Source organism: Nomascus leucogenys, chromosome 19, assembly GCF_006542625.1.
Source record: "Nomascus leucogenys isolate Asia chromosome 19, Asia_NLE_v1, whole genome shotgun sequence".
Lineage (NCBI taxonomy): Eukaryota > Metazoa > Chordata > Mammalia > Primates > Hylobatidae > Nomascus > Nomascus leucogenys.
In genome coordinates, this window is record NC_044399.1 from 74,149,168 (window position 1) to 74,175,474 (window position 26,307).

The 26,307-nt window shown below is 54.4% G+C and overlaps 1 protein-coding gene and 2 long non-coding RNA genes across 6 annotated transcripts; 2 read left to right on the forward strand and 1 right to left on the reverse strand.

The window, feature by feature from the left end:
• Positions 1-1,177: 1,177 nt before the first annotated feature.
• Positions 1,178-26,302, reverse strand: CTNS (cystinosin, lysosomal cystine transporter). Of its 4 annotated transcripts, XM_012501487.2 has the most exons (13): positions 25,875-26,302; positions 25,393-25,600; positions 22,454-22,533; positions 14,931-15,009; positions 13,519-13,603; positions 7,342-7,445; positions 7,092-7,223; positions 6,049-6,148; positions 5,840-5,959; positions 4,428-4,598; positions 2,738-2,855; positions 2,363-2,477; positions 1,186-2,096 (listed from the first exon to the last, which is right to left on the reverse strand). In XM_012501487.2, the coding sequence occupies exons 3-13, from the start codon at positions 22,512-22,514 to the stop codon at positions 1,979-1,981; spliced, it is 1,203 nt and encodes a 400-aa protein (XP_012356941.1). In that variant the 5' UTR covers positions 22,515-22,533; positions 25,393-25,600; positions 25,875-26,302; the 3' UTR covers positions 1,186-1,978. The 4 variants fall into 4 exon arrangements, with proteins under 4 accessions (XP_030656584.1, XP_012356941.1, XP_030656582.1 ...); XM_030800724.1 differs by having other exon boundaries at positions 1,178-2,477; XM_030800722.1 differs by lacking the exons at positions 1,186-2,096; positions 2,363-2,477 and having other exon boundaries at positions 2,743-4,598.
• On the forward strand, positions 4,682-7,097 carry LOC115831577. The gene is made up of 3 exons (XR_004027106.1): positions 4,682-5,024; positions 5,714-5,779; positions 6,548-7,097. It is a non-coding gene; the product is annotated as an uncharacterized LOC115831577 (long non-coding RNA).
• On the forward strand, positions 12,061-17,547 carry LOC115831576. Its single transcript, XR_004027105.1, has 3 exons — positions 12,061-12,100; positions 12,196-12,292; positions 17,315-17,547. It is a non-coding gene; the product is annotated as an uncharacterized LOC115831576 (long non-coding RNA).
• Positions 26,303-26,307: the final 5 nt, after the last annotated feature.

A 26,307-nucleotide genomic window follows, 5' to 3' on the forward strand; every position in this document is an offset into this window, starting at 1 on the left:
CTGCACTGCGCTTGACCTGAACCACATCTGTGGGAGCGTCTGGGAGCACTGGGGTGGGACCCTGGGGTGCGTGTGCTTTCTTGGGTTATTGTGAAGCCCCTACTTGCTCCCAACTTCCTTTTTGCAACCTAGCCTTAGCTCCCACCTGGGAGGGGCCATAGGGACACCCAGGGGTGCCTGGGAGAGACCCCTGCCTATAAGACTCTTAAGGGCACTCCATGTATCACAGTGAGGGACGCAACCCCACGTGTTGCTGGGGGCTGTGATCTGGCCAGATGGGGGTGAGCCAGAGAGCACCTGACTACCTGTGTACCAGCTCTGGGAAGGTGTTAGCACTCCTGGGCCTACCTAGCACTGCCAAATCAGATATTAAAGAAAAGTCAATAATTTTTTTTTTTTTTTTGAGATGGAGTTTCGTTCTTGTTGCCAAGGCTGGAGTGCAGTGGCGCGATCTTGGCTCACTGCAACCTCCGCCTCCCGGGTTCAAGTGATTCTCCTGCCTCAGCCAACCAGGTAGCTGGGATTACAGGCGCCCGCCACCATGCCCAGCTAATTTTTGTATTTTTAGTAGAGATGGGGTTTTGCAGTGTTGGCCAGGCTGGTCTCGAACTCCTGACGTCAGGTGATCTACCTGCCTCGGCCTCCCAAAGTGCTGGGATTACAGGCGTGAGCCACCGCACCCGGCCAGAAAAGTCAATCGTTTGAAATCTCTCATTTTTAAAGTATGGCACCCAGTAACACATTTACTGGGTGACGCAAGTGAAACAGGTCTGTGGATCTGGTCAGGCCAAAGTCTGCTCTACAGAAACACGACCTGACATTCTTTGATGTTTGTTACAACTAGATAGAGGAAGCGTCTGGAGTATAAGACCCCCACTGCCCCCGCTCCCAGTGCTGGTGTGCCCTTCAGAACCTCATCCACCCCGGCTCACATCCAGATTGAGTGGCATGCCCTGGTAATGGTGAAGACATGGAGCCTGGGAGACTGACCTGGCCCTGGGCGGGCAGGCGTCTCGCACTACCCAAGAGGGCTCCCCAGTGAAGTGTGGGGTCAGCACGCAGCCCTCTTGGGTCAGTGAACTTCACAACCTTATGCGCTTCCTTACATGAGGGGAGCAGGGCACCTGGCTCTGAAGGCCAGCACACCTGCCTTCTGTATCAAGCACACACTCAAGAGTGCAGAAAGGAAGCGAGTAGGTTTTAATTCAAGATACAGGCCCCTCGCGTTGTTCTTGTAGAAGGAAACTCAGTGGACTGACAAGCTCAAGTCATGTATGAGGCACGTCCTGGGACCCCCCTGCTGCCATAGGAAGGACGATGGCTTCGGGCGGAGGGAAGGCGGTTTGAGATCAGGGTTGGGCCCATACAGATTGTGTGAGGTGGTCTCAAGTACAAATACTTATCTGAGAATCCTGAACAGGCCAGAAATTGGTCTCAAGTAGGGGTCTGGGGAAAGAGAGAGAAGGGGGCCTGCCCTCCCTGCAGGGGAGCTGCTCGCCGTTTGGCAGGCCTAAGAGACCTCTAAGGCACAGATTGGTAGCAGGAGAGGGATGTGTCCTGTACTCCAGATGCTGGGTAAGGAGCAGTTGGATGTGCTCAGATGGAGCTCATCTGAGAAGGTGGAGGTAGGAGAGAGGGCAGAAGAGAGTAGGCCACTTCCAAACGTCCCTCCAGAAAATCTGAAAGGAGTTACTATGCTAATCTGCTGGGCATGAGTCCAATTCAGAACCAATCTGGTGGCCCCTCAGGGCTCAGAAATACTCTGGGTAGGGCCAGCTGTTGCTGCAGTCGCGGACGCTGAGTTATGTAGAGAGAGTATGTCAGGAAAGTGGCCTTCAGAGAGAGCCCCAAGGCCTAACCCCAAAGTCCTAGCCCCTCCACCAGCACCTCTGAGTCCACTGGCCACGGCACCTGGCTGCTTGGTCTCTGGGAACGCAGCGGTGGCAGCAAAGTGCCCTTGGCTCTCCCGGCTGCAAGGTCAGCCCTTCAAGCTGCTCGCAGAAACGCTGGTAGTTTGGGGCAAGGCCTTCGGCTGCAAGCTCGGTGCCCAGTCCTGCCTGAGACGGCTCCCAGAGCCTGTGCGCGCTGCCTGAAGCCTTAAAGAAAAGAGATGGCGGCGTCAAGGCGACGGTGCCACGTGCCTGGCCGGGGAGGCCCAGGAGGGGCCCGGACGAAGGCAGGCTGTTGAATGGCCTCTGGCCCCAGGAGCAGAGTGCTCTCCTCTGTCCGCACACTGAGCCAGCCCTGCGTGCCAGGGCCCAACCGCTTCTCCGGCCTTCGCTGGGTGAGGCCTTCCCCAGCAGGGCAGGAGGCCAGGGGCTGGGTACACTGGGTCCCTGGGTGCTAGTTCAGCTGGTCATACCCCGGTCTCTTTCTGTACAAACAGAAGTGCTGGATGAAGAAGACAACGTCGAACACAATGGAGAAGACCCCGAGGCCAAACTTGGTTGGGTCTCCGAAGATCAGCGTCCACTGGTCTGTCGGCAGCCGGGGGACAGAAGCTGGCGTTAGGCTGGCAGCTCCTGAGGGAGCTGGAGCATGTGGGGTGGTGGGAGGTGGGGGTCCCAGAAAACCACAGATCCTCCAGTTACGAAGGCCCCGAGGTGGGTCTCTCCTTGGGGGCTGGATTGGCTTGGATCCCAGGTGGGGGTGGAGCCCTGGCTGGAGGGTCCCGGGAAGGCTGGCCCCGCCCGATGCTCCAGCCACAGGGTGGCCAGCAGCCCACCGGCTGACTCACCGTTGTTGTAGGACTGGAGGAACATCTGCAGGAGGCTGAAGCTGCCCCCGGTGAAGTCCAGGAGCACGTTGCCAATGCTCCAGCCCTCAGTGCTTTTGTAGTAAAAGTTCATGTAGGCCTGGGCCAGACAGACAGACAGACAGAGGGCGGTGAGGACTGGGCGGCTGCCTCATGCGCCTCGTGACTGCCCCTCCAAACAAAAGCGGTTCTCATTCCTCCCACTGGGGCCTTGGCTCCAAGGAACACAGTGACCTTTGGGCTATGACAGGCCTCAGCCAAGGAACAGTTGGGGTGGCCCTGGGGGTGGGCGTCTCATCTGCATGTACAGCAAGCAAAGGCCCCCAGCCCCCACACCTCACACCTCCAGCGGAGGCGGGGCCGATGCGGCCTTCCCCGTCTCCTCCACATCCCTGGGGCCAAGGCCCTCCGCTAGTTTCCCTGCAGCTATGATTCTTCTCACCTCCAGGGAAGGCTGTCCCCAGACTCAGCCTGGACTTCGTGTGCTTAGGGACTGGTGGGAGTGGGACTTCTGGTTTGGAATCCCGGCTCCATCACCGGAGCTTGCTGTCTTGGGCAAGTGACAGTTCTCCTAGCCTTGGTTTCCCCATCTGTAGAGCGGGGTTAAGTACCCCCCCAGGCCTGGCCGGGGCTTCCTGGGTCTGGGGGGCGGGACTGTGGGGACGTCCTGAGAGGTCCTGGCCTCTCTGGTGGCCTCCCAGTGAGCCTCCAGTCGGTCCCTGTCTGTGTCCTGGCTCACCCTCTTCCGTACTTGCTGCCGTCCCTCCAGTCCTGGACAGTTCCAAACGTCCATCCCCGGTTTCTTGACCCCAAGCCCTCCCACCCTCAGGGACTGGGGCCCACTTCCCCAAACCTTCCCCTCCTCGGAAGCCCTCCCCAGCTCCCGGGACCTGACCCCAGCTTCCCAGCTTCAACACGCTCAATACTGTTCAACCAGCCGCATCCCCTCACTACCTCCCCGTGTCCCGCCCCAGCCCCTGTGCAGGCTGGCCTGGCGCGGAATGCCCGGGCTCCTTGTCCACAGAACTTAGTCCTGCTCAGCCTGAGTCCAGCCCTGCCTCCCAGTCAGAACGCTCGCCCTCCTGAGCTGACAGAACACAAGGCTGCCAGGGCTGGGGACACGGGAACAAGGCTCCTCCCTTTGGGAATGGGGTGAGTTAAATGAGGCCCTAGATCCCCAGGTGCAGCAACTTCAGCCCCGACCCTGTCCCAGGCCATGGGGCAAGATGTGCTGGACCCTGAGTCCCTGGATCTGAAGAGGACCAGCTGTGCTCATAGGACGGACTGAGCTTTGTGCAGGAAGGGGCTCCCTCCTCCCACCTCACCTTTCCAGAGTCTCCTGCTGTGGAAATGGAGGCAGTGGTGGGGGCAGAGCCAAAGGCATCAGGAAAGACTGGGGTGTGGAGAAGGGGAACCACCCGCACGACGCCTGATGCTTAGGGGAGCGTGGGGTCCCAGGGGCCTCCGCTAACGAGCTCCTGTGATTCCAGCCCGGGGGAAGAGCGGCAGGCTGGCTTCCCCACCACCCCGCCCCTGCTGGGCTCCCGGGCTCCCTGTGGCTTTCCATCCTGTTTCCTTGCCCCGGCAGGAGCTGCCGCACCGGAGCAGGGCCTGGGCCATGGAGCTCTCGCCTCTCCTGCCACCGGCCACGTGAACAGGGCCCCGGAAGTACCTGTGGAAAATACTTGACCAGCGTGACTGCGAGCTTGATGTAGGAGAAGCAGAAGAGAAACTGCAGCCACGTGGTCACTCCCACTGCAGCCACGATCATGGTGACAAATGCGAAGAGCCACGCGAGCACCAGGAAGCCGATGGCAGGCCAGGACACGCGCTGGCCACCGCGCTGGGGGCGAGAGGACGGCAGAGATGTGGACCCACAGAGGCCACGCCGGGGCTGAGCAAGGACGGCCGCAGAGATGCGGACCCACAGAGGCCACGCCGGGGCTGAGCAAGGACGGCCCCGGATAGGGCGGGCTTAGAGAGGGGCACGGAGGCCGGACCCTGGCCTTGAAGGAGCCCCTGTGAGGTTGGGGCTGCACTGGGGTTGTGGCAGGGGAACATCCGGGCCACAGAAAGCATCACACCTGGGCTGGTGCTGGATCTCCCCAGCACCAACCACACCTTCTCATCGCCAGGGCCTCCTGTTCAGGCCGCTTGGACTCTCAAGCTCCGTCTGCTTTGTTCCTACTTGGCAGAACTAGGCGCCTCTCAGCACTCACTTGGAGACGTGGGCTCCGACCTCTGGTGGCCTGGTGCCTCTCCCAGCCAGGTACTGACTCGTCCCACGACCCGGCGGCAGCCTGAGGATCTCAGGAATCTGTTCCCTCGCCTTGCCTTTCCCTGAACACAGGCCCAACATGGGCCTCCTTCACTCTCGCTTCACACCAAAAGCTAAGAAAGCCTAGAAGGTTCATACGGGTGGGACCAGACAGCCCCTGGCTGGCCTTAGAGTGTGAAGGGAACTCCCTGAGAGAAGGGAAAGCAAAGCTGTCATATCAGGGGTCCCCGGACCCAGCCTTGGCGGGGCCCTGCCCTGCTGACACCCATGGCCTCCAGCAACAAAGCTGAATACAGGTGCCTCCACCTGCACGCAGGCCCCTCCTGGACCACTCAGGAGCCTGCCCCTCCTGGCACCCTGGAGCCCAGCTGCACCCACCTGCTCAGGGTCCTTCTCAAATGCCCCTTGGCCTCTGTGACTTGACCCCTCCGAGAGCCCACCCTGGCCCCTCCCCTCCTCCATAGGAACTTCACTCATCCTTGGAGCCCAACCAAACGTCTTCCTCCGCCCTCCTCCCTCCTCCCTGGCGGGGCTTAGGGCCTTGCGCTCCTCCATGAGCTGTCTGTGCTCCTCTGCGCACGGCTCTCAGCCTGAGTCCAGCCACTGCCTCTCCCTGAGTCCCTCACCCCAGACTTGGGGAGCTCTGAGGGCCTGGACTCATGGGTGTCTTCTATGCCCAGCACGGGACCTGGATGAATGAACACACACCCTTCCTTTCCCAGGCTCTGCCGCGTCTTCTGTCAAAGGTGAGGTGGGGTGGTGGGTGTTGGCTGGGGCGGCCTGTGGGGGGCCAGGCCTGGTCTCACCTCATACAGGCAGCAGTGCACGATGATGATCAGCGTGAGGACAACCGCGTGCAGGCTGAAGAAGACGTCATTGCTGTTCACGGGGTTCACTCCGTTGGGGTATTTGAGGAGAAACTGCTCCTGTTTGGTGGGTGGGAGAAGCTGGGTGGTGAGGGGCAGCCGGGCCACCACGCCACGTGGGCAGAGATGTGGGGCAGGCAAGGCCGTACCTTGATGTAGGGCACCCAGAGGAGGCCGATGTTGAATACACTGTAGGCCACGAAGCCCGTCAGGTTCAGAGCCACGAAGTCAAAGCTCAGACCAATGACGCTGCAGGGGGTGGAGGGGCAAGATAGGGCAGGGGGTGAAGACTGGCAGGGGTGGAGGGACAGGGCAGAGGGTGAGGACTGGCTGGGGTGGAGGGGCAGGGCCGGGGGGTGAGGACTGGCAGGGGTGGAGGGGCAGGGCAGGGGGTGAGGGCTGGTGGGGGTGGAGGGGCAGGGCAGGGGGTGAGGGCTGGTGGGGGTGGAAGGGCATGGCAGGGCCAAGGGTGAGGACTGGCACTACTGTGGGGAATGGGAGGGACAGGGCTCCCAGGCCACAGGGACGGAGGACTCGGCCCTTCTCAAGCAGGGTACTGTCCTTAGGTCCCTCCTGCTCCCACAGGGATGCCACACAATCCCTGCCTTCTTGAGAGCGACTTCCCTCCTCCCTTCCTCCCCTGCCCAGGATCTCTCTGCCCCTCAAGTCCTGGCTCCAGAGGGGAGTCGGGAGGCCTCCAGAAGAAAGCGTCTTCCTCCCGGCTCTCTGCTTGCCATCCCCCCAGGAGGCCCACGTGGCCAGGGTGACTGCAGGAGAGCTTGTGTCCTCGCAAGTCAAGGTGGGACAGCTTCATCCCAAAGGCCGAGTCTACAGGACTTGACGCCGCAATCCTCCAGGGCCGCATGGACCCAGCGCAGAGGAGATTCACGATGGACTGCCCTCCCTCCCCTGCCCATTCTCCACTAAACTAAGGAGCCCCGTTTTCCCTGTTTTGCTGCTTTCCCAGGGAGGGGCTGAGCTGGCCAAGGGATGAAACGCCCAGCAAGGAGGTCCGACCCAGGCTCTCCGAGCCTTCACATTGGGACAACTTCCCACTGGGACAACTTTCTGGAAAGGACAGGCAGACAGAAGGGTAGACAGGACGTCGGAGGCTGTGCCATCAGCAGCCTTGCTGGAACACCCTGCTCCTAGGGGCCCCAAGACAGCCTGCATGTACGGCCCAGGGGGTTACCTTTTCCGCCTCCAATTCATGATCACCTGAGGGTAGAAGGAGATGGACCAGGCCACAAAGTAGATCCAGCCAATCACCTGGTTTATGATGCTAATGGCGCTGCTGCGGATCACGAGAAAGCGTATCCTCGGGCTGGAAAGGAGTTTGGGGACGGGGATGAGCTGAGCTGGGCTTCCAAAGGAGACTCGCACGCACCCAGCACGGCCCCCTTCTTGTCATGTGAGGCCCGCACGCGCTGAGGCCAGCCTACCCGGTCTGATTGGAGTGATTTCCATGTAGATAAACAGTAACTTGTCCAACATTTTGAGATGTCACTTGAAAAGAAGAATTTGTCACTCCAGGAGGCACCACAACCTGTTAGGAAGACTGAGGTTCAATCCGATGCCATGTACAGTTACTGAGGACCCCGCTGGCATCTAGCACCATGCTACACACTAGGGAACGGAGGGACGCATCACCCGCAGCCTCATCTTCCAAGAGCTTACTAAGCAAAAGGAGAGACGCGGTGCCCACCAGCTGACTTGAACTTCTTGTTCACCATGCTGCCCAGGCTGGTCTCGAACTCCTGGGCTCAAGCAATCTACTCGCCTTGGCCTCCCAAAGTGCTGGGATTATAGACGTAAGCCACCGCGCCTGGCCTGAGTGAGACTTTCCTGTTTTTTTTTTTTGTTTTTTTTGAGACAGAGTCTCGCTCTGTCACCCAGGCTGGAGTGCAGTGCAGCGATCTCAGCTCACTGCAACCTCTGCCTCCCGAGTTCAAGTGATTCTCCTGCATTAGGCTCCTGAGTCCCGAGCAGCTGGGATTACAGGTGCGCGCCACCATGCCCAGCTAATTTTTTAGTAGAGACGGACTTTCACTATGTTGGCCAGGCTGGTCTCGAACTCCTGACCTCAGGTGATCCGCCCACCTCGGCCTCCCAAAGTGCTGGGATTACAGGCGTGAGCCACCGTGCCTGGCCTGGGTGAGGCTTTCTGAGCAGAGCTATGGACTTGTCCTCCTGCCCTCCTCTGGCTTATCTCTGAGGGAAGGAGGGATGGCTCTCAATCCTCTCACTGGGCATGTCACCTTGGGCAAGTTATTGAAGCTCTGATCTCAGTTTGCTCATCCGTAAAGCAAGTTAACAAAAGTGTCTACCCTTCAGGGCTGCCATGAATGACAGGATGTCCAGAAAGCTGACAGCACAGAGCCTGGTGCACAGCCAACGGGGCCACTGCTATACCACAACAATACCATCGCTTCTACTTCCGTCATCACTAGGCTCCTCAATGTCCACAAAACCATGTGTGCCCTGTGCCAGCCTGGCTGCCAAGTGACAAAGCAGAAGAGGCACATACATGAGGCACTTGGCAAAGAGGGCATTTTCACCCTTGCTGCTCCCCAATATTTGGCAAATGCTCTGCTTCAAGAAAAAGTACCTGGAAGCCTGCCTGCAACATCTGATCTCCCAAGCATTCCTGCTGAGACTCTTTTTTTTTCCCTGAGATGGAGTTTCGCTCTTGTTGCCCAGGCTGGAGTGCAATGGCGCGATCTCAGCTCACTGCAAACTCTACCTCCCTGGTTCCAGCGATTCTCCTGCCTCCGCCTCCCGAGTAGCTAGGATTATAGGCGTGTGCCGCCACATCCGGCTAATTTTTGTATTTTTAGTAGAGACAGGGTTTCACCATGTTGGTCAGCCTGCTCTCAAACTCCCAACCTCAAGTGATCCACCCACCTTGGCCTCCCAAAGTGCTGGGATTACAGGTGTGAGCCACCGCGCCCAGCCCTTCCTGAGACTCTTAAATCCTGCTGCAGTGATGGGGAGCGGGATGACATCCTTACTGAACCCAACTGTCTCCCCTGGTCCCCAGCTTCTGTGCTCCCTGGATAATACTCCACCCATATTGCAGGTACCGTGAGGATCTGGCTCATTAGACTGCAGTGGCTTCTTATTCTTATTATATATGTTTTGAGACGGAGTCTCACTCTGTTGCCCGTCTGGAATGCAGTGGCATGAACTCGGCTCCCTGCAACCTCCGCCCCCAGGGTTCAAGTGATTCTCCTGCCTCAGCCTCCTGAGTAGTTGGGATTACAGGTGCCCACAACCATGCCCGGCTAATTTTTTGTATTTTTCGTAGAGATGGGGTTTCGCCATGTTGGCCAGGCTGGTCTCGAACTTCTGACCTCAGGTGATCCACCCGCTTTGGCCTCCCAAAGTGGTGGGATTACAGGTGTGAGCCACTGCGCCCGGCCTTCCAAGAGGCAGGTCTTGCTCTGTAGCTCAGGCTGGAGTGCAGTGGTGCGACTATAGCTCACTGATCACTCCAACTCCTGGGCTCAAGTAATCCTCCTGCCTCAGCCTCCTGAGTAGCTGGGACTACAGGCGCTCTACCGCACCCTGCAGTGGCTTCTTAATGAGGACCCCTGAAGCACTGCCTTCTTGTTCTTAGCACCAGAAATCAGGGGCTTTGGCAGAACAATTGAAATGGTATAGCGGCTGCAGCAAAGCCCGGAGTCCAACTTATGGTCCACGTCTCGCAAGGTACGTCTTCATAACGCGTGCCACTCCTGGCTCTTTTATTTTCCTGCCACTCACTTTTTCTTATTTTTAACAGATATTCCTTGCAACGTTGCTTGCATATTTGTTAAGTGGCCACTAAATCCCTTCTGGAACGAGGCAGGGAGAAAATCGGTCGATTGACCAATACAAGACAGAATGAAATGATAATCGCTACTTTTCACTGAGTGCTTTCTATGTGCCAGGGACAATCCTAGACATTTTTATTTTTTTAGATGGAGTTTTGCTCATGTCACCCAGGCTGGAGTGCAGTGGCATGATTTCGGCTCACTGCAACCTCTGCCTCCCGGGTTCAAGTGATTTTCCTGCCTCAGCCTCCTAAGTAGCTGGGATTACCGGTACTCGCCACCACGCTTGGCTAATTTTTGTATTTTTAGTAGAGACTGGGTTTCATCATGTTGGCCAGGCTGGTCTTGAACTCCCAACCTCAGGTGATCTGCCTGCCTCGGCCTCCTGAAGTGCTGGGATTACAGGCATGAGCCACCGCGCCCAGTCAATCCTAGACATTTTACACTTGCTAGTGCTTTTAATCTTCACAAGGCTGTCAAGTAGACATTATTCACCGTACAGCTGCGAATAAGGAGACGGTGCTATATCGGGGTGAATTGCCTTACCCAAGGCTCACAGGCCTGGCTCCTAGACCACCCAACTGCCATGTTCTAACCAGAGGCTTCCAGCATCACAGGTAGTGGAGGGGAGTGGTGAGAGGTGGGTGGGGAAGGGCCAGTGAGGCAGGAGCCTGAAGAGGTAGGTTGGGGCCCATAAATGCCATCTCACACCAATGGTTTGGCTCTCATTGTTAAAGACTTTTCTTTTCTTTTCTTTTCTTTTTTTTGAGAGAGGGTCTCATTCTGTCACCCAGGCTGGAGTGCAGTGGTGTGATCGCAGCTCACTGCAACCTCTGCCTCCCAGGTTCAAGTGAGTCTCCTGCCTCAGCCTCCTGAGTAGCTGGGATTATAGGCGCACACCACTACCACTTGGCTAATTTTTGTATTTTTAGCAGAGACGGGGTTTCACCATGTTGGCCAGGCTGGTCTTGAACTCCTGACCTCAGGTGATCTGCCCGCCTCGGCCTCCCAAAGTGCTGAGATTACAGATGTCAGCCACCGTGCCTGGCCTCTCACCATTGAAGACTTTTTAAAAAACTGAACTATGACATATGGGTAGAAAAGCACACACATCACAGCTTGATGAAAGTCTACAGACTGAATGCATCCAGCTCCCAGATGAAGAAATGAAACATTCCCAAGTCCTCGGAACTCCCGCTTGCTTCCTCCAGCCTCCCCTGGCCCTGAGGGTCACTGCTACCCTGACTGACACCATGGATTTGCTGGACCTGTTTGTGCTTCAGGTTCAAGGACTCCTACAGCCAAGGCTTGTTTGGTGTCTTTTTTGATTTTAAAAAGAGGACACTTTGGCCAGGTGTGGTGGCTCATGCCTGCAATCCCAGCACTTTGGGAGGCCAAGGTGGGCGGATCACCTGAGGCCAGGAGTTCAAGACCAGCCTGGCAAACATAGTGAAACCCCATCTCTACTAAAAATACAAAAATCAGCCGGGTGTGGTGGTGTGTGCCTGTAATCCCAGCTACTCGGGAGGCTGGGGCAGGAGAATTGATTGAACTCGGGAGGCGGAGGTTGCGGTGAGCTGAGATCACGCCACTGCACTCCAGTTTGGGCTACAAAGCGAGACTCTGTTTCAATCAATCAATGGCCGGGCGCAGTGGCTCACACCTGTAATCCCAGCACTGTAGGAGGCCATGACGGGTGGATCACCTCAGGTCAGGAGTTCAAGACCAGCCTAGTCAACATGGTGAAACCCCATCTCTACTAAAAATACAAAAATTAGCTGGGGCTGCTGGTGGGCACCTGTAATCCCAGCTACTTGGGAGGCTGAGGCAGGAGAATCGCTTGACCCTGGGAGGTGGAGGTTGCAGTGAGCTGAGATTGCGCCACTTTACTCCAACCTGGGCGAAAGAGTGAAGCTCTGTCTCTACATAAATAAATAAATAAAATAAAAAATAAATGAATACATAAAAATAAAAAGATGACACTTTGACTTAGATGTTTGGCCCTAAACGAAGCAATCAGCATCTGTTCCTCCCAGCATCAGAATTTAATCTGTGCATCAGAGGGCTGTGCTGTTAGAACCCACCGGCTCTGCATGCTGGCCTCACACCCTGGGCAAGAGGGGAGGTGTGGGAAACGGCACTAACGAGGTGCTCACCAGCGGGGAGAGCTCCCTCTCATGCGGGGTCCCCTTAGCTGGACACTCCGAGATCCTCACTCAGCAATGCTGTTATTTTTAAACATTTTATTTTTAATTTTTTAGAGACAGAGTCTTGCTCCCAACACTCAGGCTGGAGGGCAGTGGTACAGTCATGGCTCACTGCAGCCTTGAGTTCCTGGGCTCAAGTGATTCTCCTGCCTCAGCCTCCCAAGTAGCTGGGATTACAGGTACACATCTCTGCAGCCAGCGATGCTATATTTTTCAGATCACAGATTCCCACATGCTTGAGACTGATCGTGTTTCACTCCTGTTTGCTTCCTAGGGGGCTCAGACCGCTGATCTGCAGCCCATCTCGATGTGCCTCATGGCTACTGATCTCATCCCTGCATTCTTCTCCTGCTTCCACCAGCTTTATTAAGGTATCATTGACAAATAAAAAGTGTATATATTTGCAGTATATAACATGATGCTTTGATATATGCATACACTGTGAAATGACTAAATCAAGCTAATTAATATCATCTCATATACTTATCTTTTTTTTGTTGTTGTTACGAACATGAGTAGCTAGGACTATAGGTGCAAGCCACTGCACCCAGCTGTGGTGGGAACATTTAGGATCTAATCTCTTAGCAGTTTTTAGGCACGCAGTAATACGTGATTATTAACTGTATCACCATATTGTACAATAGCTCTCCACAAGTTATGCACCCTGAGTGACTTGCATTCATCTTGTTATTTAAACCCTTATTTACCACCTCCTCTATGGATGCCTTTTATCTAATTGAATAGCTACTGGCTCAAATCCTCAGTAAGGTGGAGGCAGGGTACACACAAATAGATACATGCATAAAGCTACGGGTAATGATCACTGTTAGATCACACAGCTTCGGGCACTGGTTTTTGGAAATGACACCCAACCAATGGTGTCGCAGAATGAGGCTTCACAAACCTTAATGTGGACTCAAACCATTTGGGGATCTTGCTAGTGTGCTGACTTTGAATCAGCAGGTTTCAGATGGGGCCTGAGATGCTGTGTTCCTAAGGAAGCCCAATTCTGCTGGTCCTTGAATGCCCTTTGAGCAGCCAGGCCTTAGAAAATTGTAAGAACTTTTTTTTTTTTTTGAGACGGAGTCTCGCTCTGTCGCCCAGGCTGGAGTGCAGTGGGGCCATCTAGTATCACCCCAACCTCCGCCTCCTGGATTCAAGTGATCCTCCTGCCTCAGCCTCCCAAGTGGCTTGGATTACAGGTGCGTGCCACCACACCTGGCTAATTTTTGTATTTACTTTAGTAGAGATGGGGTTTCACCATGTTGACCAGGCTGGTCTCGAACTTCCCACCTCAGGTGATCCGCCCACCTTGGCCTCCCAAAGTGCTGGGATTACAGGCATGAGCCACCACTCCCGGTAAGAACGTTTACATTCCCAGAACTATTTTTGCCTCGGGTTCCTCACTATCACCTTCTTAACTCCATCTAATGGCATATGATACTCATTCCCAAAAGAGACCAACAAAGCCAAAATCACAGATTTCTAGGTTGATGGAACAGGGGCCGCCTAGGAGACCTGTTTCCACCAGCTCTTAATTCAAATGTGTTGTGTTACCTAGCATTTCCCTACCCATCCGTTAAGATTGGTTACTTACTTCATCGGGGAGCTCAAGGATAGTAATATTTTTGGAACGAAATGTGATTTCAAAAGTGATCACCAGGGTTGCATTTAATGGTGGCCTGTGGAGGACAAGAGTCTAATTACTGCTGAGAAGTTGGACACAGTGAGATCTCAACCAACCCTCTGGATTTCACATCTGGCCTTCAACTCTCAAGCAGTTAGGCTTAGGAAATACTACGTGCTCCACCCTGACAGGTAGCCAGGTGGAAACCCTGCTCCCATAGGCTTTCCTGTCTTAATCAGGAGACCAGGTGTCCGTCCCTTCAGCGTAGGGTGAGAATAGAGAAGAAAGCAAACTGGGTGTGAATGACAAAGGAGGCATCTGGAGGCCCAGGGCCATGGCTCCCTGCTCCGGTGGGAAAGGCTTCCCAGAGGTTGTCGGGTCTGAGTGGGGCCTTGTGTGAGGGCCAGCATTTGGCTGAAGGAGGAGAGGGCTCAGGCAGGGAACGAGAAGGGAGCAGTGTGGACTTGGAAAGCTGGGAGAGGCATCTGACAGGAGAAGGCAGACGTGCTGGCTGGAAGCCGTCTCCTGGGCCCTGGCTCTGGGTTTAGAGGCCTGGAGTTAATTTGAAAGGCAGTGGGAGGCCGCTCCAGGGGCCTGGAGAGTTGTGGTAAGAGATGACTTGTAAGATTTGCAGGGGGAGGGTATGCAGAGACAGAAGGAGCTAGGAGTGGAATGGCAGGCCTGCTAAGGGCCTCGGAACCAAAGCTTTGCTTTCAGGCCAGATCTCGCAGGAGAGGCGAGGAAGCGGGGAGAGGCATAAAGAGAGAAGGAGAGGGCTCTAGGTCTTCTTCATCAGGGAATCCTCACGGCCGGGAGGCAAGGGAAGGACAAAGCAGCTAAGAGCAGAGAAGGCAGAGGCAGCCTCCCTGGCACGGACTGGACTAGGTCGCGACGCTTGTGCCTAAGCCAGCAGATGGCAGCAAGTGAGACTCCAGACAAGGCCCAGCATGAGCGGCATTCACACGACGCGGCCACTCCTGCTTCTGAAAGCAACCTCAGAAGCACTGACCAGCTGCTCAGCCCCCTGCCCCTTGACCTTCAGGGCTCTCTTCAAATACTTAGTCTTAGAAAGAATCGCTTTGAAATCTGACCTCAGAACCGGTCACACAGGACTCTTCCCATGCTGGGAAAAGACCCACATCTCTGAGAGAAGTACCCCTTCCTTCTGCTCCCAGGGAAGTGAGGACTCAGCGTGGGGGTCAGCCTCTGCAATCCCATCCTGCAGCCCAGGACTAGCACCATCCCTTTTTCTAGGGCTCGTCTTACAGGTAAGAGATAAGAGTAGCGCGTCTGAAATCTGAACAGACTGAGCCAGGGGCCAGCCCTGACCCAGCTGCGGGGCCTGAGCGGAGCTGAGCACAGCGCCAGGCCCAGGAACTTACCGCAGGGCGATGCTGACGTTGGTCGAGCTGCCGTTCTCCAGCTTTACAACGGGAGGAACAGTGAGGCTGACGCTTGACTCTGGAAGGACCCAAATCAATGACATGAGGCACTGGGTCAGAGTTCGGGCCTGTGACAGGAAACTGGGCCGAAACCCCTGACATCTGAACTCCTGAGCTCTGACTCTCTGACAGGCCCTATTCTGTGATGGGACTGCAGACACAGGCCCTGGTTAGATTCCTTCCCCACCTGCTGCCAGAGACAGAGATGGAAGAAAACAGGCCTGAGCAGGAAACACCGGAGCGTCCTCCTCCCCCAGCGGTGACAGGCTCTGAGAGTCTGCGGCTGAGTTACCCAGAGACCGTTAGAGAACCATGGAGCCCAAAAATCATTACAGGGGAATTCAAGCGTGATCTGGGAGCGTAAAAGGCAGCCATGAACCACCTCTTCAGATGGAAAGCACAGGGGTTTCCTCTGTTCGTGAAGTCAAAATGCCCTGAAGAACTGGGCCAGCCCCTTTCCTGCACTCTCAGAGAGACACATGGGCCCAGCTAATGAGTTTCTAAAGAGCCCTTTGGGGTCCCTTCCTAACCCAGCTCACCCCGGCACTGGTCCCCTTCCTGGGGCTGACTGCGGGGGACTGGAGGAAGAAGGGTGAATAGTTGTTTCACTCTCAGAGAGTTCTTGGCATTAAGCTGTTAACTCAGAATCAAGTTGACAAACAGGCCCCCCCGGATGAGGGAGGAAGCAGGTCTGGGTCTTAGGGTCTTAGAAAACCATCTTGGGGCTGGGCGTGGTGGCTCACGCTTGTAAACCTGGCGCTTTGGGAGCCCAAGGCGGGAGGATCGCTTGAGCCCAGGAGCTGGAGACCAGCCTGGGCAACACAGAGCGACTCTGTCTCTACAAAGTATTTTCTTAAAAAAAAGAAAGAACACTGGGCAGGCGCGGTGGCTCACGCCTGTAATCCCAGCACTTTGAGAGGCCGAGGTGGGTGGATCACAAGGTCAGGAGATCAAGACCATCCTGGCCAACATGGTGAAACCCTGTCTCTACTAAAAATACAAAAAATTAGCCGGGTTTGGTGGCACGCACCTGTAGTCCCAGCTACTTGGGAGGCTGAGGTAGAGAATTGCTTGAACCTGGAAGACGGAGGTTGCAGTGAGCTGAGATAGCACCACTGCACTCCAGCCTGGGCGACAGAGCAAGACTCCACCTCAAAAAAAAAAAAAAAAAAAAAGAATGCCAACTAGCCCAGGGCATCAGGCTAAGTAAGCCTCTCTTTGTGTGCTTCCCGTATTCTCTGGGCAGCCCCGTCCCAGCCTCTGCTCCCAGGGGTGCTGGAAGGCCCATGCCACACCTGCCATCTCACCTCCCCTGCCTGACTGCCTTCAGGGTTACACACAGCCTGGGGGTCATGATCAGGACTCTAGGCTGGGCGGGGAAGCAGGTGCATGACTGTGATGAGGAGGGTCCTCGCAATGGCAGAGGCTGCCGGCAGGCCTTGTTCCCCCAGCCCAGACCCCGTCACTCAGACCCCAAGGCCCAGTTCCCCCACCCAGACTCCGTCACTCAGACCCCTCAAAGGCTGCCAGCAGCGCCGGTTCCCCCACCCAGACCCCGACACTCAGAGCCCTCAAAGGCAGATGAATTGAGATCTGATATTTTAGATGCTTGGGTTGGAAGGAAACTTTTTTTTTTTTTTTTTGAGACAGAGTCTCGCTCTGTCACCGAGGCTAGAGTGCAGTGGCATGATCTTCGCTCACTGCAACCTCCACCTCCCGGGTTCAGGTGATTCTCCTGTCTCAGCCTTCCAAGTAGCTGGAATTACAGGCATGTGGCACCACGTCTGGCTAATTTTTGTATTTTTAGTAGAGACGAGGGTTCACCATGTTGGCCAGGCTGGTCTTGAACTCCTGACCTCAGGTGATCTGCCTGCCTCAGCCTCCCAAAGTGCTGGGATTACAGGCCTGAGCCACCACACCTGGCCCGGAAGGAAACTTAAATTTACCCAATTTGACCTCTGATTCTCCGCCTCAATACTCCTACCTGGTAGTTTCTCTTCCTCTGTAACCTCATCTCTAAGGAGATCACAGCCTGAAGCTTGCCCTGCCAGGCCAGGCTCTGCTACCCGGAGCCTCTCAGACCCTGAGAGCTGCCTTCTCCATACTCAGCACATGTGAATGCAGATGGAAGCTCTGTCCCAAGTCCGTAGGTCCCCACAGTCCACAGTCTCCAGTCCCCTGCTGGCTGGCTGGGCTCCTCAGAACAGGATGTCCCCTGGCCCTTGCAGAGGCCAAGGTGCTCAGAGCGGCAAAAGGCAGTCCCTTCCTTATGGGGAGCCTCAGGGCCTGGAGGCCACTGTGGTGACTCTGCCCTTCTTTTTCAGGCTCACTCTTCTGAGGTCATTCCGAGGCTTTCTTCTGGGCTTGCATAACTGGGACTTCCTGTACCACCAGTTCAATTCTGCCTAGAGCTGAGGACCACGCCAGATAAGCAAGTCCCAGAACCAGCCACTGCTCAGGACAGGATGCTCAAAGTGATGCCGGGCGGCCAGCCAGACTCTGGATCCCTAGGGCTTTGCCGGAGGTAGTGCAGGTCAAGGTAAGTGGGAGATCTACATGGCCACAGAGCTCCTACAATCTTTGCATTATAAAATAGGAGGCTGAGGGCCGGGCACAGTGGCTCACACCTGTAATCCTAGCACTTTGGGAGGCCGAGGTGGGTGGATCACCTGAGGTCTGGAGTTGGAGACCAGGGTTGGCCAATATGGCGAAACCCTGTCTCTACCAAAAAGACAAAAAATTAGGCCGGGCGCGGTGGCTCACGCCTGTAATCCCAGCACTTTGGGGAGGCCGAGGCGGGCGGATCACGAGGTCAGGAGATCAAGACCATCCTGGCTAACACAGTGAAACCCTGTCTCTACTAAAAATACAAAAAATTAGCTGGGCATGATGGCGGGCGCCTGTAGTCCCAGCTACTCAGGAGGCTGAGGCAAGAGAATCACTTGAGCCTGGGAAGCGGAGGCTGCTGTGAGCTGAGATTGAGCCACTGCTCTCCAGCCTGGGTGACAGAGTGAGACTCCGTCTCAACAAAATAAAATAAAATAAATAAATAAAATAGGAGTTTGTGAACACTCCAAGAACCATTGCAGAGAATTTTTATTTCCTCCTTCTTTAGCACCACAGAAAACTGAGGTGCTCAGCAACTGAGATATTGGGCTCCAAAGTCACACAGTTCCATCCTGGCTCTGATACTTCCTAGCTGTGTGACCATGGGTAAGATACTTACCCTCTCCAAACCTCCATTTCCTTATCTGTACAATGGGGAGAATGGCAAGACCTATCTCAATGAGTCATTGTGAAGATAAAATGTAGCAATGCTTGTGAAGTGTTTTCCACAAAGCCCAGATGCAAAATAATTGTTACTATTATTATCATCACATGATAACTGCAGGACATTTTTAGCCCAAGGTGGGAGGCAGTTAGGAAGCTGGCCCCATAAGTCTAAAATCTTTTTTTTTTTTTTTTTTTTTTTTTTTTTTTTTTTTTTTTTGAGACGGAGTCTCGCTCTGTCGCCCAGGCTGGAGTGCAGTGGCGCAATCTCGGCTCACTGCAAGCTCCGCCTCCCGGGTTCACGCCATTGTCCTGCCTCAGCCTCTCCGAGTAGCTGGGACTACAGGCGCCCGCCACCACGCCCGGCTAATTTTTTGTATTTTTAGTAGAGACGGGGTTTCACCGTGGTCTCGATCTCCTGACCTCGTAATCCGCCCGCCTCGGCCTCCCAAAGTGCTGGGATTACAAGCGTGAGCCACCGCGCCCGGCCTAAGTCTAAAATCTTTACATTGTATCAGATTTACAAAATGAGTCATGACACCATCCTGAGTGCCTCCTAAAAAGAGTGATCATGGCTCACTGCAGCTTTGACCCGGCCAGGCTCAAGCCATCCTCCCACCACTGCCGCCTCTCACCTCAGTAGCTAGGACCACAGGCATGCGCCACCACGCCCAGCTAATTAAAAAAAATTGTTTTGGCCAGGTGTGGTTGCTCACGCCTATAATCCCAGCACTTTGGGAGGGCGAGGCGGGCAGATCACTTGAGGTCAGGAGTTTGAGACCAACCTGGCCAACATGGTGAAACTCTGTCTCTACTGAAAATACAAAAATTAGTGGGGTGTGGTGGCACATACCTGTAATCCCAGCTACTTGGGAGGCTGAGGCACTAGAATTGCTTGAACCCGGGAGGCGGAGGTTGCCTGAGATCATGCCACATTGCACTCCAGCCTGTGCAACTGAGCGAGAATCCGTTTCAAAAAAAATTTTTTTTTTTTTTTGTAGAGATGGGGTCTCACTATGTTGCTCACGCTGGTGTCAAACTCCTGTGCCCAAGTGATCCTCCCTCTTTGGCCTCCCAAAGTGTTGGGATTACAGGTATGAGCCACCATGCTTGGACAGGTTTTTAAAATTAATTCTTATAGGCCTCTCTCCCACTCTGCACTTACCCAATACCAGCTACTCTGCTATACTCCTAGCTCCCATTTTCTAATTATTGCAAAAGTGAGAGGCAGGCATTTTTTTTGTTTTTGAGACGGAGTCTCGCTCTGTTGCCCAGGCTGGAGTGCAGTGGCGCGATCTCAACTCACTGCAACCTCTGCCTCCCGGGTTCAAGCGATTCTCCTGCCTCAGCCTCCCGAGTAGCTGGGATTACAGGCACGCATCACCACGCCTGGCTAATTTTTGTATTTTTGGTAGAAACGGGATTTCACCATGTTAGCCAGGATGGTCTTGATCTCCTGACCTTGTGATCCACCCTCCTCGGCCTCCCAAAGTGCTGGGATTACAGGCGTGAGCCACCGTCCCCGGCTGAGGTAGGCATTATTATTCCTATTTTACATTTCAGGAAACTGGGCATTCTAAGAGGAAAGGTTTCTTGCCTACACAGCTTGAAAATGGTGAGGGCGGGATTCAAACTTAGGCCTGTCTAGTCCAAAACCTAGGTTCTTGCCACGAGGCTGCACTGCCTCAAGATTCCACCCAGAGAAGTCAGAGACAGACAAGTGTGAGGGCCAGTCATCTCATCTGTGGTCCTTCATAATTACTACCCAAAGCAAAGAGAAGAAAGAAACAGCAAGGGCAGAATGAGGTTGGAGATTCAATTCCAGTGACTTGATTTTATGGTGGCTTCCATTCTTCTTTCCTTTTTTCTTTTTGAGATGGGGAATTGCTCTGTTGCCCAGGCTGGAGTGCAGTGGTGTGATCTCAGCTCACTGCAACCTCCTGCCTCCCGGGTTCAAGTGATTCTCCTACCTCAGCCTCCTAAGTAGCTGGGCTTACAGGCGCCCGCCACCATGCCCAGCTAATTTTGTATTTTTAGTAGAGACGGGGTTTCACCACGTTGGCCAGGCTGGTTTCGAACTCCTGACCTCAAGAGATCCACCCCACCTTGGCCTCCCAAAGTGCTGGGATTACAGGCGTGAACTACAGCACCTGGCCCATTCTTCTTTTCTAATGGCATTCAGGAAAGGAGGCAAAGTGATCTCATGCAGCGGGGATCCTATGCAGGTCCCAGCTTTGTTACTTTCTAGCTGTGTGACTTTGGGGAAGCCTTCTACCCTCTCTGGGCCTGCTTCCCCTCTGGGTAACTGGAGTGGTGGTAGCTGGATTTTCTGTTTTTCTCTTAGGGGAACGTATCAGCATTACTAATGGGGCTTTGAAGAGTATGTATGAGCGACCGGGCACACACACACGCGCGCGCACACCCGGGCGCACACACACACCACACACACACACACACACGCCCAGGCAAACGTGCCCGCGCACACTCCCGGGCACACGCAAATGCTCCAGCCTCAGTCTCACAAAGTCTGATCCTACAGGGTGGGGACAGGGTTCTGACATCTGTATTAAGAAACACCAGATTCCAGGGTCTGAAAGACCTGCCTTTCCCGGAAATTGCTTATCTACAAGCTGTGACTACAAACATTACTGATTGTTTAACAAACCTGGAAGAGATGATCACGTGACCAGTGTTTCCTCAGAGATGCAAGAGGCCAGATAACGGCAATGGTGCTAGGCTCTAGGGAAACCTCTGCAGGATTTGTATTGTTTGTCAAGGTTCACTTGAAATGGGAATTTAAGATGTACCTGGGCCAGGCACGGTGGCTCACGCCTATAATCCCAGCACTTTGGGAGGCAGGCGAACCACGAGGTCAGGAGCTCGAAACCAGCCTGGCCAACATGGTGAAACCCCATCTCTACTAAAAATACAAAAAACTAGCTAGGCGTAGTTGCGGGTGCCTGTAATCCCAGCTACTCGGGAGGCTGAGGCAGGAGAATTGCTTGAACCCGGGGGGTGGAGGTTGCAGTGGGCTGAGATCGTGCCACTGCACACCAGCCCCAGCGACAGAGTGAGACTCTGTCTCAAAAAAAAAAAAAAATGTATCTGATTTTTGTATTTGACCCAACAGGCAAGCTGAGGATCAAATTAATGGGCCCGGCACCTTTGAAGTGCTAAACATGGCTCTTTATGGAAGGAATTCCAGAGATGTTTTGGGCAGTGGGAGAATTGCTGGAAGGGCACGGGCCTCAGAGAGGCCTGCACTGAAGGTCAGTCCTCCTACAAGGACGTGTAACTCATCCCAGCCTGTGTTCCAAGTGACCCCTAGCCCTGCTGGGCTGTTGCACCCTGTTCCTCAGCCCCTCTCTAAGGGACAGGTTTTCTCATCTTACAAGGGGATGCTGGGCAGACTCCTCAGGTGATCTGTGCCTGGCAGAACCAGGTACAACAGGGTGGCCATCTCTCCTGCTTCCTGGTGTTTCCCAGGACCCAAGACTCTCTCTGCAAGGTCCACAGGGCAGGGGCATAAGCCATTTTTCTTTTCTTTTCTTTTAAAGTCTGGGTCTCACTCTGTTGCTCAGGCCGGAGTGCAGTGGTGTGATCATAACTCACTGTAGCCTTCACCTCCTGGGCTCAGGTGATCTTCCTGCCTCAGCCTCCCAAGTAGCTAGGACTACAGGCATGAGCCACCGCCCACAGCTAATTTTTAAAAATTATTTTTTAGTAGAGATGGGGTTTCACTACGTTGCCCAGGTTGGTCTCAAACTCCTGGCCTCAACAGATCTTCCCGCCTCGGCCTCCCAAAGCTCTGGGATTATAGGCGTGAGCCACTGCTCCAGCCTGAGCCAGTCTTTTAAGATATTATCCCAGGTTGTTGGGGCTCTACCGTTTGACTTTGAGAATCAGCTGCATAGTCTGACTTTAAGAACCAACTGTTCACTTTGATACAGGAAGGGTACAGAGATACCAGGGCAGAAGGCCAATTATATGTGGAACTATCTGGCTCTTTGCCGAACACCTGGATCCCAGACCTGGGTCTGCTCCACCACCCCAGTGGCCACATGGCCGAGGGGCAGACAGAGACATGTGGTCTGAATGATTCTAAACCCGTGGCAACAAACAGATCAGATTACTCCTTCCTCTAGCCACCATTTCCCTCTTTAGCAAAGTTGACGTGTCATTTCTAAACTTACCACATTTCTCTACGAGCTTCAGGGGAAAAAGGATAAAAATAGTCAGCCAATTCCTTATCATGTTTCTTGATTTCTCAGAACTAGGAAGAAAACCAGCAAGAGAGAAGTTCAGGTGAATGTTGAATCAGTTCAGCTCCCTGTAGACAATCTGCCCTCTGGAGCATGGATGGCTCATAAAGGACTCCCACTTGACAGCTCTGACCTCAGGGCTTTGCATCACAGCCTCAGAGGGACACCCTAGAGAGGACTTATCTTTCTTTGATACATGGGGGAAACGGGGTCGGAGCAGACAAATGGGTTGTGTAAAGTGCTCCCCTGAGGAAGTGAACAAAGACCAGAATTTTTCCCTCTTCAATTGCTTTTTGCAAAAACTTAGCAGAAGGAAAGAATGCAATTTTACTGGCTTGAGATTCTTTTTCTCCAAAAGTTGTTAAAACTGTGGTCAGATATTTGACACTGTGAACCTACAAACCTCAAGGAAATTAATTTCCTTTCCTGTCCTGGGATAAGAGTCTAAGTGCTGATGACACCAACTGACCCTTAAGACTTAAAAAAAATTTTTTTTAAATATACATATTTAAATTTTTGTTTGTTTTTGAGACAGATTCTTGCTCTGTTGCCCAGGCTGGAGTGCAGTGGTGAGAACTCAGTTCAATGAAACCTCCACCCCCTGGGTTCAAGCAATTCTCGTGCCTCAGCCTCCTGAGTAGCTGGGATTACAGGTGCCTGCCACCATGCCCGGCTAACTTGTATTTTTAGTAGAGATGGGGTTTCACCCTGTTGGCCAGGCTGGTCTCAAACTTCTGATCTCAAGTAATCTGCCCGCCTCAGCCTCCCAAAGCGCTGGGGTTACAGGTGTGAGCCACCACGCCTGTCAAGACTTTATTTGACAAGTGTCACCACTCCAGGACTGGCTGGGGTCATTCACAAGGAGGACTCGGGGAGGGACGAGCCCCAGAGCAACTCCTTGGTTTAGTGTGGAAGATGGGCAACTGCATTCCTGTAACCCCAACACACAGCAGGTGAACAGCGGGTCCAGAGCAGGCAGGCCGCATGGATTTCTGTAGCTTGGTCTCTGCGCTGCCTCAGTACACAGTCTCCCGGACCTCCTGCAAGCTCTGGGTAAGGTCTGTGTGGAGACATCCCTGTTGCCACTCTGATTTCAGCTTCCCCAAGGCCTCCAGCATCTCCTGACATCTGCCTTACATACTCCTCAAGAAGTCTCCCTGGCTGCTCCAGCTGTCTGACCTCTGTTGGCCCCTGTCTCCTCCAGGGTTCTCTCTTTGCCTGCTGCAGGTCTGCCTCATCTGAGACCCTTCCCACCAGCCGGGAATGACCCTGTACCCACTCTCTGGCCTCCTCTGGGGGCCTTGCCCTTGGCGCTGGATCCCTGTTCTCTGTCCCCTGACCTTGGAGGAATTGCCCTCCTGCGTGTATGGAATGACCACAGGCCTCCCTCTCACTCTTGCTGCTCTCCGCTCCTCACATCTGCCCTGTGGCCTCAAGTTCAGGATTCAGTTTGTTGCCCAGGACAGAGTCTGGTTTTTCTCCAGAAATTAGATGCAGAATCAGGCCTAACCAGCTTCTCAAACTCACAGGCTTGGTCAGCAAACAAGCCTCAAAGGCTGAGACACCTGGAGGAACGATGCCAGCAGACACAAAACGACATTGAGAGGTAAGTCAATTAAAATGTTAAAAAACATCAGATTAGGCTGAGTGCAGTGGCTCATGCATATAATTCCAGCACTTTGGGAGGTTGAGGCAGTTGGATCACTTGAGGTCAGGAGTTCGAGACCAGCCTGGCCAACATGGTGAAACCCCTTCTCTACTAAAAATACAAAAATTAGCCAGGCGTGGTGGCATGTGCCTGTAGTCCCAGCTACTCAGGAGGCTGAGGCAGGAGAATCGCTTGAACCTGGGAGGTGGAGGTTGCAGTGAGCCGAGATTGCACCATTGCACTCCAGCCTGGGTGATAAGAGTGAAACTCCATCTCAAATTAAAAAAAAACAAAAAACAAAACAGATTGATAATTACATACAACTAGTGGCTTGTGAAAGCTACAAGATAGAAATGAAGTATCTCCCGACAATGGGCTCTGTCTGGCGTGCCCTTCCTATGTAAGTTCTAACTATTGTCCAGGCCTCATTCAGATGTCACAGGTTTCAAGAAGGCTCCTCACCCATTCAGTCCCTTCCCAGGAGCAACCTGGGGCTGGGGGTCTAGTGTGGCAGCTCCTCTCTGCCAGGTATGAGTTGGTCCTGTCCTCTGTTCTACGACCCGGAACTCCCTGGGTCTCCTGCTTTTGGAGAGGGTACACAAATAGTGGTAAGGGCTGTGTGCGCTGGGACAGGCTTGACCTATTTATTCCTTATGTGACCTTGTGGTGCTGAACAGGGACGGTGGTAACTACCTCACAGGACTTAAATGAGATGTACAGCATGCATTGTCAAGTGGGACTAAAATTGGCTGGGGGTAGGCTGGGCACGGTGGCTCATGCCTGTCATCCCAGCACTTTGGGAGGCCGAGGTGAGCGCATCACCTGAGGTCAGGAGTTCGAGACCAGCCTGGCCAACATGGTGAATCCCCGTCTCTACTAAAAATACAAAAATTAGCTGGGCATGGTGGCTCAGGCCTGTAGTCCCAGCTACTCGGGAGGCTGAGGTAGGAGAATCGCTTGAACCCCGGAGGTGGAGGTTGCAGTGAGCCGAGATCGCGCCACTGCACTCCAGCCTGGGTGACGGAGGCTGGAGACTCCATCTCAAAAAAAAAAAAAAAAAAAAAAAAAAAAAATTGGCTTGGGATGGTGGTGAAGAAATCTGGCTATTACAATGGTTTGTGGCCACATAAACAAATACATAGCGTACTAGTGGTATTAAATTTTATGGGAGAGGGGTGGGTAGGGATAATGAGGTTGAGAAACAAGGATATAAAGTGGTTACCTCTGTTGCTTAGGGCGCCTAGCGAGCTCTAACAAAACAGTAATCCTCAATGTTACTGGAAGAGGCAGAGATCAGAAGTCCTCCCTTCGCCCAGTGTGAAAACCCGGAGGGGAGGATGGGGTCTCGTGCTGCTCAGTCCCCCGGAGCCCCGCACTCCGCACGTCAACCGGCGCTCTCGCAAAGGTTCTCTCAGCGTCTCCAAAGCAATCTGCAAATTCCCCAACCCAGACCCAGGCGGCAACTGAGCAGAAGGGAAGGGGCTGGGAACGGCACCCACCCCGGCAGCCCGCTGTCCCTGCCTCGGCTGACCACCGCTCGGGCCCTTCCACCGGGGGTTGTCCCGTGTCGCGAGGCCAGCACTAGTGGCGGGGAACGGAGCCCGCCGCGGCTGAGGGCGCTGGACCCCCGGCAGGCTGCCCCGCTGACCTGCTGTGCCTCAAGGGGCCCGCCTGGGAAACAGGGGAGGCCGCGCCCGCTCTCACCTGAGCCCCCCAGCTCGAGGAACCGCCCTCACGGGACGCAGGAGCCTCGCCAGGTGCCGGTCTGGAATGCACCGCGTTCCCCCGCCCGGCTAGACTTTGGCAGAGGCGGGTCTGCTGTCACCTGACCTCCGCCATCTGACTCTTGGGGCCCGATCTCGGCGAGATGCGCTCTGGGAGTTGTAGTTTCCGCGCGTCTTAGCCGGACAGAACGCAGCTGGGTCGGGCCGGGGCGCAGGGATCGGGGCTCCGGCGTGAGGGAAGATGAGGACCGCTGCCAGGGACGCAGAGGCTCTTGGAGACGCCAGCGCCTCCCGGCTCCTTTGGTGAGTGAAACTCAGACCGCCCTCCACTGGGCGGAAACCAGAGCCCGCGGGGCGGGGCTCCCTTTAGGTCCCGCCTTCCGCTGCCTCTCCGCCTATAGTCGGGGCCCGCC

Bases quoted from the DNA above. Each gene is read 5' to 3' on its own strand.
- CTNS (XM_012501487.2), bottom strand. From the start codon at position 22,514: ATGATAAGGAATTGGCTGACTATTTTTATCCTTTTTCCCCTGAAGCTC. The intron at 13,604-14,930 runs GTAAGTTCCTGG...TGTCCTCCACAG, and splicing joins AACGTCAGCATCGCCCTGCG to GCCACCATTAAATGCAACCC. The intron at 2,478-2,737 runs GTGAGTCAGCCG...GGCTGCCGACAG, and splicing joins CCTCCAGTCCTACAACAACG to ACCAGTGGACGCTGATCTTC.